This window comes from Ciconia boyciana, chromosome 2, assembly GCF_034638445.1.
Source record: "Ciconia boyciana chromosome 2, ASM3463844v1, whole genome shotgun sequence".
Classification (NCBI taxonomy): domain Eukaryota; kingdom Metazoa; phylum Chordata; class Aves; order Ciconiiformes; family Ciconiidae; genus Ciconia; species Ciconia boyciana.
The window spans coordinates 142,376,855-142,389,727 of NC_132935.1; the positions used below are offsets into that span (position 1 = coordinate 142,376,855).

General features: G+C 37.2%; 1 protein-coding gene across 3 annotated transcripts in view; it reads right to left on the reverse strand.

Annotated features, from left to right (window-relative positions):
* VPS50 (VPS50 subunit of EARP/GARPII complex) overlaps positions 1 to 12,873 on the reverse strand; it is a 103,942-nt gene that overhangs the window by 77,283 nt on the left and 13,786 nt on the right. For 2 of the 3 annotated variants that reach the window (XM_072854258.1, XM_072854259.1), the window contains exons 5-9: positions 10,228 to 10,281; positions 6,740 to 6,810; positions 6,192 to 6,309; positions 6,075 to 6,110; positions 3,417 to 3,499 (exon numbers count right to left, since the gene is read on the reverse strand). In XM_072854258.1, the coding sequence (XP_072710359.1) occupies positions 3,417 to 3,499; positions 6,075 to 6,110; positions 6,192 to 6,309; positions 6,740 to 6,810; positions 10,228 to 10,281 (362 nt within the window). The remainder of the gene's footprint in view (positions 1 to 3,416; positions 3,500 to 6,074; positions 6,111 to 6,191; positions 6,310 to 6,739; positions 6,811 to 10,227; positions 10,282 to 12,873) is intronic. The other variant, XM_072854260.1, reaches the window with a different exon arrangement.

Genomic DNA, 12,873 nt, shown 5'->3' on the forward strand with positions numbered 1-12,873 from the left:
CTGGGCTCCATAAACCATTTCTTGATTATTGCAGGTGATCACATTTGACTAATTTCATCCATATACCAGCACAGATCCTCATGAAAACTAGTTCCTTGTTTCCACTATTCTTAATGCTAGGCAAGCCTCAGCTTGCAATCACTTGGTGACATAGGAGGCTTGGGCAGCTCAGGGACCTGAGCCCTCACGTCACAATTCCCAGCAAATGCCCCAAGATCAGAGCCATTCCAGAACGGTGTATGTTTCTTTTCTTTTGGAAGTGGAGGATGGGGAGGAATTCAAAAGATCTTGTTCCACATGAAACACAACCAAGGTAAAACTGCCATGTGTTTCTTACCCCTACCATTTAGCGCAACTCCTGTGACAGCGCTGTCTTCCCATTCAAGTGAAGGCTCAAGCACCAATTTTAAATCCACACATTCATAGATTATTTATTCGACCAAGCTATGATATATGGAGGTGTTTGCAAGAATTACAGCCTACATTTATGCTGACTAATTTAGGAAAAGAAGGTGCAATCACAAAATTTCATAAGAAAGGTAACTGTGATCAAGTATTGAAGTGAAAATGTAGAAGTGCAGTGTCTAGCTAAATCTGTATGTATTTTCTAAGCCAGAATTATAAATGTAGTGCTTAGACACAATGGCTACATTATTATTATGAAAGCCCATTTACCATAATTGAGAATTTAATTCAAGGCACTCATTGCATTGACAAAAAACTTATTAGAAGTCTTTTTTTTGCATTCCCATCCACACAGATCTAAATTAGTGCATTTTTAGAAGGCACATTACTGCAATATAACAGATGTAACATTTCAACCCAAACGCAATAGACAGAGTCATCCTATTATCTGACACTACATTTTCCTACAGGTTTTTCAAGGGAGTCTACTCACATCAGAACTGATCAACAAGCAGAAGGCAGAAGACTTTGATTTATATTTTTAAACAAAAATGAATCACATAACACAAGCATTCCCTAGGAAGAAGACAATGGAGAACAAAAATAATAGCCACCCAGCCTATTATTTCAAAGGAGGATGAACAGCCACTCTGAAAACCAAAGAAGTCTAAGCAGACAAGCCGAAGTGCTTCCTTCTTTAGATCATGTATACACCAAAATAAAAAAATTGTATGCTTCATAGAAACGTTTAAATCCCCTGCCGTTTAAGAGCTACACCCAATTCCTACCACCACCTAGCAAGAAAAATGTGAAGAATGATTGTACAAAGGAAGGCACTGATTTTTGTCATGTGGACAGCGGACAATCAAAGGGATACTATGAAAATTTGATGGTAAGATACAGATGTGATGCCTCATGTAAGTAGATGTTATAAATGCCAGCACGTCTGTTATCTTGACTAGCTGCTTTTTACTGCAGTCCTAAACAGAAATGCAAAAGATCTATTTATTCATTTACCCCAATCCACTGCTAGTGAGATGTTATTCCATACAATACATATTCTTTCAGACTTCTGCAAGTAATACTGCACAGAACTGAAATGTATGCACTGGGACTGGGATTTACAGCTAAAATATCCTTCTCCTCTCACAATGCAAACAAAAACAAGCTCAAAAACTCTCTTAGAATAAAGCACCAGTGCTGATTTTTTCTGTCATCTTCCTTTCTTTCAAGAAACTGTCTTCTTGGATGCAAGGATATCCTTTTGAGTGCAACAACAAAGTAAATCCTCACAGTTATTTGTCACATAACTTGTCAGTACGCTATCAGATTTAAAATAGTATGACTTTTGCATTTAAATATTCCAAATGGCAAAAACATGAACTGTTAGTTTAAGTTACAAATTTTGCTATACTGGACATAGTGTAGCAGAGATAAACTTTGAAGCTGCAATAAAAGCTTGAAGTGAATCAACATTAAACAGAAACTTTCATATCATTTACACAAAACAGAATTTAAGTCAAAGAAACTGTGTAATTTAACCTAAATCTCAAAAGAGCAAGGTTTTCCAGATGAGCACTGCAAGATTCTGAGAAATCAAGCTGCCTTTTCAAGCTGAATAAATGTTGCTAATTTCTCCAAAAGAAAAAATGCAGGACATACGCAGAGTAAATCAGATTAAAGTTTGGAGCCATAGAGCATCTGAAAGAGCAATAAATACTAAGGAGAGCTTACGGAACAGTATAGATGAGATACAGGTATGGAAGATTGCAAGACCCATGACTCTACAGAAGGTAGAGTCAAGCAGAGCAAAAGTTGTTCAGGAGCCATCTTGCTTCTCAACAACTAAATTGTCAAGGACTGAGGGAAATCACAGTCATTTTTCTTCATTCAAATAAATAATTGTTTTCATTCACTACTATAAGGAAGGGATTCAAAATTTTAATATATGTAGGTAAATGTTGGCTGTATAGTCAATTTATATCCACACACAACTCCTATGGAACTAAAAAGAAAGCGAAAAGTGGCTTTGAAATCTGACTTCAGAATAGAGAGGGGCTTATTTGGAGGTACAATTTCTAACTTTACACACTTTTTTGGTGCATCTTCAGATCCTGAAACAACTATACCTCAAAATCAGATCCTAAACTGAAATCAAGGATTACGGGTAATTACTCTGAAGTTGCAACAAAGCATACATTTAGCGGACAGACGGAGGCAAAGCATGTGTTTTCATAGATTTTAGCCCTTCTAAGTCACAGACCATTCTGACAGGAGATCAAACAATGTCAGAATTTTATCCACAAATTTAAAATTCTGATTTACAATAACACAAAAAGAAAATCTAATTAATCTAATTATCTTAGTGGATGAAACATAAAAATTCACTTCATTTTACTTCTTTGTTGTCATATCTCTATGACTTTGAACTTCATGATGTTCACCCAATTATTTTTTTTTCTTTCTAAAAAGCAATGGAAACATCAAGTCTTTCTAAGCTAGGAACTGCAGATATTCGAATTAGTTCCGGTTCTGAAAGCAATTTCTCCATGACAGCACGAAGCTCTGCACTTGCTAATTTCATTGCCAAGAATCAGGGTAACTTATCCTCCACAAGCCATCTTGCTGTAAGTAAATTAATTCCAGAATATAAACTTGCTTATTGAAAAATTAGCTCAGGTGTCTCTAGGCTGCAGGTTGTAGCTCAGTTATAATTCAGTCTTAGTTGAAACTTTACCTGCCAACATACTACAACAGTTACAAAACAATGACATAGTCCAAACATAGATTATACAGTGTTATGATTGCGAAGACTGGTTAGTAGTGCTACAGGGAGGGGAGAAACTACTGAGGATGCTTATGCTTTTATAAATGCCTCAATTTTACTTTTCTAAGCAGAAAATTAAATTTCAATCAAAGCTGCTTTAGAGGCTGAGAATTAATGATCACTGTTTTATACCATTTACAAATAAAATCATACAGAAGCTGAAATATGCACAATGTCACCTTACCTTATACAGCTGTAGTGTTTGAAAGTGCTGGCAGCTTTCTGGCATTCCAAGCATAGCTGAATAGCTCCTGGATAGTCCTCTTCCTTAAGATAAAATACAATGGAAAGCTAATTGGGCTTTTAAAGCAAACACTGCAACACCCATTTTTGCTTGCATGCTTCTTTATAAACATTAAGAACAAAATATTTTACCTCTTACGCCTATACAGTAAAGTTAAGGAGTGAGGGTCTGTTTCTGAACTTAATGTGCAAGCAGTTTAGCATTAGAAACAGACAACATGTTAGCAACATCTTAAAACATTATGTATTACATTACCTTATGCAAATGACTTGCTGTTTTGTTTCCTTATGCATTCATACAAAACATATCAGAAAGTTTTTATTACAAAACAACTAACATCTTCGCAGTTACTGTTCAAACCTTTGTTAATACAATATGATCTATTCATGAGCAAGGAAAGAGGTTAAGTTCAGGCACTGACAGGCTGTTGCCATAGTTTACAAAACCTAAAAAGAGACAAGGGAGACACTCCAACATTATGCCCAAATAAACACTATTTAATTTGACACATTCTATAGCCAATTAGAAACAAATTTAAAGACAACTGGCTCACACAAGGCCCTAGGACAAAAATAACATATTTTAGAAAAAAAAATATGGAAATATTGTCCTAATTTATAAGAAGAATATCCAATAGGTAGGCAGATTAATCAGGAAGTACATAAAGATGCCAGGACAAAACCAAAATAAAAACATACACACATAAATGTAAAACCCCAGGATCTTGCCAACAGAACATGGGCAGTGCCTTGGGTATAACTATTATTTTTGTATTCTATTAGATATGAGGCCAGAAAGACACTTGGAGGAAGGAAAACCCTCTTTAATAGCCAAGAGCTTCCTTTTTTTGTCCTAATTACATCCATTACATTACGTGCTTCAGAGAGCTCAAATGCAAAGCTGTTACTGGAATTTCAAAGTAATTGATTGAAGAGTAAAAACGCAAGGGCAATTTATATTCGGCTATCATCATAAAGGAGTTTCTGAAATGAAATTCGTTTTAACAGCAGCATTCTAATGCAGATCAAGTTTAGCTAAAAACTCAAAAAACCCCACACATCATCCATTAGATGAAAACAGAACAGTACATTGGTCTAAAATCATTGCTGCATTTACAGTTGTTTGCATCTTTCTCCACTGGAAACCTGGTACTTGCTCCATTAAGTCTAACAGAGCTCAAATCAGAAAGCCTGCTTGCATAACATATATTACTAATATATTCCAGATGCAGCTCACCCCAGTAAGTTATTATAGCTTCGTGTCTGGTCTTTTTTTAATTGGGAACCCTATCTAAATGTTCCTCTGTGAATGGCTACTAATAGCTCTCATGCATATTCCAAGCTACTAACTTCTTCTTGGAGTAAAGACAATAATTTGGCCATTATCTGGGATACCTTATTGGGAGCAGACACTGAGCACAGCTCTAAACCTGCACTTAGCCAGAAAGGGCAGTTCCAGCCCTTAACGTTTAAAAATCACTGGCAAATTATGATAAGCGGACATTAGGGTCTGTGTGTGAATGCAACACCCACACCTCTGTTTCAAGACAACTCCTACCAGAAGACACTGAAGAGCTGATTTCCTGTGCAACAAAATACAGCACAGAAATGAAAAGCTAATCATTGTACAGGGCTTACTAAGCAGGAGGCAATGTTTATGCAGCCTGTAAATTAATACATTCTTGCTTGGTAAAGAATAAGAAAGTGTGCCGAGACAAGGTGTATTACCCAAGACAGAATTAAGCTCAAAGAATCTTAAGAGTTACAATTATTAAGACTCAATTTTGAAATTTAGTAACTAGGGGTTATCATAATGATGTTCCACCCAGTATCAGCTGTAAATATTTGGCAAACTAGCAAGTCAAAATTGTTACACTACATGATTAAAATATAGTTGTCAATAAAATCCTGAAGCTGTCTTTCATACAATTGATCACCTTAAGAGAAGATCTTATTATTGCTCTGTGCAGTATCTACTGCATTTTTAGGCAGTAGATACTGTATCAGTAGATACTGTATCAGTAGATACTGTATCAGTAGAATTTTCAGTGTCATGGCCTGCATGCTGCAATGTTTTCTACAACTGACTATTAAAACGCCAACCCAATGAAAAAGGAGAGAAGCTACTACACTTACAAATAAAATACTAAGTAGGGAGCCCATATATAAATTTGTACAGTAATATACCAGTAGAAGTACTCTATCCAAACCCAGCATATTAACAATCAGCTAAATCTCACCTTCTTTTTTTCTTCCAAATATCAAGCTAAGGCCAGAAAAGAAGTATAAGTTGAGGGTAGGGAGGGGAGTGAAGACTCCACAGCACTCTTACTGAACTAACTCAAGCCTCAGTGCCCAGATCTAAAGGCAGGATTGAGTCTTTGACAGAAAATACTCCCCTCCAGCACAGGGGCTATCTAATTTGATATGAAGTATTTCTCACAATATTTAAAAAAAGAATAAAAATATAATTTCACCACACACACACACCCCCCCATAGCCTGTTTGCAAGAGGAAGGAAAGAAGGGACAAAATTAAGATGACTGACAAAAGTAGACTTAGAATAGCCTCAAATTATAATCGTCTGGCGGGGACTTACCTCCAACATCTCACTCAAACGCACATCAGTTCTTTGCTAAAAATAAAAAAATAAAGTGATAATTACACAGAAATGAAGAAAAATATTTTGCCATTGAACAAAACCAACTGTACATACCAGTGTTTTTATTGTTCTCAGAGACTTTAGCAGTCCAATAAGCAACTGTCGTTTCCTTTGATTTGCAAGAAGCCCCAAACTAGTTTGTGTGAAGCCTTCCTTTGCTATATTCAGGTGTCTGCAAAAGTTAAAAATGAACACAATCCTTGACGATAGGTAAAATAAAACTTATTTCTAATAAATTCTAACATGTCCATCAAAATACATGCTAGAAAGAAAGATTGTCAGCATTATTAGGGAAACCCAGAAATTGAGATGATACCAACAGACTACTAAGAAGGTATGTTTTCCCTTCTGCAAAACTTCTCTGTGGATGAATGGTGTATCTCAAAAGGTTCCTGTTTTAAAGAGAACTCCCAACTGAAAAAAGTGAGAGCTGCAAGAGAGAAAGCAGCTAGTATTTGTTTCAGTATCTTTAACTACTATTGCTAATTCCATTCAGCACATAAAGAGGAAACCTCATCAGCAAGCAAACTTCCTGGGTTTACAGATTTCTTCTTAAATACTTTCTCCCCCTTTCAATGTCTGCCATTATTTAAGCAAGATACCTTCTTCCATTCGTGCAAATAACAGCTGCTAACTGAAGGCCAGTCTGCAATGATGTAACACGTTCAAGTTCCTACAGAGAGACAACGGGTTAAATAAATATACAAGTTAAAGTCGTGCTACACACCAGCAAAGACTAGTGATTAGTAGGTTTCTCTTGAGATGTTATAATGACTTTGTAGAGTTACTTTATATATTATTTGTTTCATCATTTGATATATGCTAAGCACTGGAATGAAACATTAATATAAACTATCATTTAAAATCCAGTTCTCTTTTGAAGAAAGATACTTGAATTCCATTTTCATTGCAGTGGACCCTCTACATTTATATACTGTACATTTAGCCTAAGAATCTCTATACCATTAATGCACAACAGCAGAATGATCAAAGCTTCAGGAACAGAAGCACAGGGTGTAATTTGCATTAATATGCCAGAGAGCAGCAAAACAACAACAACAAAAAATCATGTTTCACACAGCATTTTCTTGTTTAGAAGCACTTGTGTTCTACCAATTTAATAGATGTCACTTCATAATGAATGTTAATTGTATCCTGTTGAATTTCAGCTGAAAACTCTTCAGCACAGGTGACCTGAATTTAGCTTGATTTTGACTTCATGAAGTGCCTAGCATAATCTCAACTCCTTTAAAAATAATTTTTTTAGTATATCTATTAGGATTTATTTTGTTAGGAACAGCACTGCAGAAAAGTGAACACTCTCCCCACACTAAAGAAAAAAAAAAAACACACAACTTCTTTTTTTTTAAATACTGCTCATCATTTCAAAACATATCAAGTGCTTTCCATGGGGAGAAGGGAGACATTCACTTTGAAAACTAACCTAATTCTAAAGATCTGACAAGCAAAAACAGGTTTAAAGTTTAGTTCAGTTTAAGATCAGCCCCTGGTCAGTTTCCAAAGATACAAGTAATTCTGACAAATCACTGAGCTGCATCTTTCACCAAAAACATTTCCTCCTTTATGTTACCAAGGTTGCTTTTGGAAAAATGACAGCTTAGTGGGTGATATGCATAATATCTTAAGAAACCGAATTCAAAGATTACTTTCCTCAGTACCTACTTCTTACTAAAAACATACTTTGCAAATGTCAGAGCTATTCAAAAGGCCATTGTTCCCTTTTTCATGAGGAAACACATACAATAAGGAACAGCTCCATTCCAGTCTTGCCTCTTGCAAAGATTCTGTAAAATCTCTCCTTTGAATGTGACTGGATGGAGAGGCACAGGGAGAAAGTACAGACTAATGGTCCCCAGAGAGGGAGTCTTCCGTCCAGCATTTAGGGCTGAATACATGTTTTCTCTTCTCAAAGACAATCTTCCACCCATTGGTTGCTCCTAAAGCATGCCTTTTCTTCTAAGGAGAAGGGAAAACTATAAAACCCTTTTCTTGTGTCTGTGCCATGTCTCTCTCAGCCCATAGTAGTGCCTGTTAGACCAGTACTTCATACTAGGAATGGGGTGCAAACCATGACTTCCCCACACTTTCCTTTGCACAGTGAAAGCAATTTGTCCAGGCAACAAAGGGTCAACTGCATTTTTGCTTCTTCTAATGACCTGTTACTGTAATTGGACACTGAACTGGAGCTGCCATTACAAAGTACCCACAGCCCATCAGGAGGTTCATTTAACGAGTCAGTGGGAAAGTGAGTCCTATGATGCCCACCAGAAATCTCTGATAAGTAAGTCTACTGACAAGAGTAACTCTGTGCAAGCCTGTGTCCATAAGTAACACTGAAGGATTATTGACTTAATCAGGCAAATATGCCTTTGAGAAATGTTTTTAAAATATTCTTACTGGCACTATGGATTTTTAACTGTCCCTTTGGAACATCTGAAAGAACTTCTTGGTATAAAACACATGCACCTCACTAAGATGTTGCTGGGATAAGAATATGAACATTACACAGCAAAATGCAAGAAGCACATTCTCCACAGTGCTATTATGCATTGAGAGGGGGTTTTCAAAGTGAAGCTGCTGGATTCAGAAAAAGCAGCACTCGCTCAACAACAACAGTTCCAAAGATGCACAACAGCAAAACTATACCAGAAGGATTTGATACTGTACAATTACCCCTTCTGCCCCCCTCTACACTATCTTATGAAGACTCGACCCCTGTAGCACTTACCCAGCCTCCTTCTGCAATAGCCTCCCACCTGACTCCTTTAACTAAAACTGAAATAATATTACTTACAGCTTTTTTCTTCCACCAGCTATTGCAGATGATGCAAGCAATGCTCTCCCCCTCCCCCCATTTTTCTTTAAACATCAGCACTCCTCCTTCTACCCAGCAAAATGGCAGAGCACAGATGGGACACTTGCAAGGTCACTAAGGCTGGATGTGTGGGCCACAAGCGCAAGCAAGCAGAAGAGGAAGTTGTGCCCCCTGGATGAAAGACTAAAATAATTCCAGCTCCACCACATCTACCTTGGGTTAACACGCAGGAGGTACAAGCCCTCCCCTGCAGCTACAGTGTATCAGCTGAGAAGCAGGAAGCAAGGAAGGGAGGGATGTAACAGGAAGATGGTTAACAGGAAGGGCAGGAGAGCAGAAAGGAGAGGAGAGGAGGGGAAGAGGGAGAGACCTCCACCACCGAATGCAGCCATCATTGCCCTCCCACACTCTCTCCAGCTTCTTGACCAAAGTGAGAATTGCCATGATCACTGGCATGACAATGCTTACGCAAGGTGCTGTACACACACAGAATTATCCACCACAGGATAATTCTCAGACTACTTTGATAACAATCCTAAGTTTTCACTTTCCAGAATTCTCACTGTTGTTTCGTAGAAAGATCAGATAAAATCAGGCAGAGCTGACCAAATGTATAGGGGCGTTATTAAAAATGAACGGGTAGAAAAAAAACAAAAAACCTTCTGTTTAGAGAATCATTGAGACAGCTGTTCCAATTATGTTTTGGGAGCAAGGAGAGAAGCCGTGCCAATATTCTGTTGCAAGCAGCTAAAGCGGTTTTGCTTTGTTTCGCTCTCGGAAATCTTTGACGTGTTGCAGCTCTATTTTCAGCTCAGTCTTCTTTAAATGCTTTCTTCTCATGACTGCCTGAGATTAGTGGCAGGTTTCTGGTTAAGTGCTCTTAAGAAAGGTCATTGCTGTTTTCTCTTATGGAAAAAGATCTGAAACCATTCCTAAACACAGGCACTAAATAAGCTCCTGTTCAAGTCCATTACAGGTATTAGTCAAGCCTGTGAATTCATGTTTTCAGAAAGCCTTCTTAAAATGGTCATATGCTGAAGTCTTTATCATCCTAAGGGCCTCCAGCTCAATACGCCCTTGGCTCTTTTCACTCTACAGAGACAGGTTTAGCATACATAGACAGCTAGTTCCAACCAGGCACTAGCATCTCTACTAACAAATTACTAGATTTAATCCCCAATGAAACAAGAGCAGCATTATAACAGCACAAAATGGAGTGGTTTACTCTTAAAAAGTGACTGTTAGTTGTCTTACCTGAACATATGCAGGCTGTTTTTCAAGAATCAAGTCTGCAACTTTCTTAGATACCTTAAAAAGAAGAGTATTACATGTGATACATAGCAATCTCAATTAAGTAGGCCATCCCTATACTAAAGTTCTACAAGTTTGTGATTCTGTATCATTTAGTTCTGTAGTTTTCAAATTTATTAATAAATATGCCACAACAAGGTAAAAAATCCTAAAAATTACAATCAGCTTTCCTTAGGAGCAAGATAAGAAAAATGTTTTAAATATTTAAATGCATTTTTAAATTAATCCCTTACCTCTCTGCTTGTTAAGGAACACACTAGAATAGAAAATAGCAATAATATGGGACACTACAACTGCTTACATTCTGCTTGTGGTATGGCTAGAGTACAAATTTAAGTTAACCATCTGCCATGGAGATCTAAAAAAGCCATAAGGACACCTACCTTTCAGACTGATATTGTATTAAATAAAATCCGTGTCAAAATGAATATTCACCCTGTGCACATTGTACCCTTTCTTTAGCACACAAAACATGCATATTTTAAAATTTTCTCCATTGTTCTGAACTAACAGTAAGGAGAATGCTACTGAGAGCTGCTGTCTGCACTGAATTTAAAAACGGGCATTGCTACCTTGATCAGTGTCTTGTGCACAAAAACACAAGCTTAAAAAAAAAATCCAACACTAACAGTCATATAAATGCAAGTTTGAGAATAGTGTGTTTTGTTTTGTTCTGTTTTTCAGCAGGGACTACAAATATTTAAGAAGAAACAGTTTCAAACATGACAAAGAAATTATTGGTATTGCTCTATATTCTTCCTGGGGAACAATACTCCCAGAAATGAAAATAAAATAAAACTGGCTCTGACAGTCAGCCAGCCCACAATGCACTACTGGGGAAGAGAGATGAGGAGTTTTTTATATATTTGACTGCTTAGTCAAACATAGCACAAAGTTGGGATCTTCAGTCAGCATTCCTGTAACAAACTTACAGTGGCTCCACCAGGTCTGTTCCCATCCTCTGGAAGAGCACCTGCACACGAATGGTGTTCAAAGTACTCCGATATCATTAGCTGGCAATCTGGACAAGGGATATATATCTAGCTATACTTTCCTCCTTCCACATTAAAAAATGGCCAGAATCACCAGAAACGCCATGGCCAGAAAATGATTTTAAAACCTCTTAGTTGTTCTATAAATAATAAAGCTTTCTTCTGCAGGACAGCAAAAGAACCACTTCAGAGAAGGGTGGGGACAGGAAAGGATGTTATCAGGCCAAAAGCTACACAAGCCTACATGACCTTGGGGCTCTAAAGTTTTGTCCTCTGCACAGTCTATATCCTGTGAAATTTTCACCTCCCTTTTCCAACCTGTTCTTTCCACTAGCCTTGTACCTGTAAAAACTTTAGGACAGGGATATACCTGCTAGTCACGCATTTCCCTGCTACAAATCTAACAGTTTGATTCTTTACTGTTAAAGGGATTCATCAAGCAGTACACATGAATAAAAGATGCATTTCATTTTCAGTTTTTACACTGCTTTTTTTTCTTTTGCAAGTTCTCAGTTACCCTTGACTAATAACAACCTCAACACTGTCAAGCATCTGCCACAGCCATATCTTTATTTTTTCTTTCCCTGAACTTAGTGATACTACTTTTCTGAGCTTCCAAGCTATTCTCTTTCCTTTCTTCTAGATGAGTGCTATTATCCCAGGTTATTCATTTCCAAATTGTCCCACCCCTTTTGACATCTTCCATACAATTATGTTGATTTATTTTTTTAATTCTTAACTTTTGGAATCCAGAATTGCAATTGCTAGCAATGAATGCAGCTGCAGTTACCAATGCATGCAAACAACAAAGTTCTTTGAGGGGACCAAACAATTTTCTCCAAAACAATCTTCTCTTTCCTAATCACTTCAGGAAAAAAATATTTCATCTCCTGAAGAAAAAAAGATACAGCTGAGGATATCAGTCTACTAATTAAAATGAAGCCAAACAGACATACAACTAAAAAGCCTCCTAATTCAAATTGTCTGTACCAAGATGATCAGACAAATTAAAGCTGTCACGATACATATATTAAAGAAATCTTGAGTAAGTTGGCATCTATCCAATGGAATGGAAAATTGTAATGGGAAAACAACAGAAAATACAGTCTATAGTGACCCCGAAAACAAAGGCATATCCAAGATTAGCTGTGCAAAAGCAGATGGTAACAGTCAGTGAGAAGAGGAAGATCAGAGCTCTGTTACCTGTAATTCACACTCATCTGAGTGATCTGTGTTACAGAAATTTAGAAGTTGGAATTATCTCTAAAACACTATTGTAAATCCTATGTCAGCTATAGATACAGGCACTGAAGTGAAAAAGGCAGTATTTATTCTTTTTCAAAAGCAGAGGTATTGTGTGATCTGTCAACAGACATCGTGAGTCCTCCATCTAACAACCTATTCACCATCAGCATTAAGGTATTTTTAGGACTGAACTAACAATGTACAACATCCTGCAGTACTGTTTTCCATGAAGGACGCTACTGGCCTTTAAGACAGACAGTAATCTAAATGACGTATCACAAAATAAATGGACAATAATTGAGAGAGAAGAAAACATGCAACGGTCTCTCACACTCCACCTGGAAATATGACA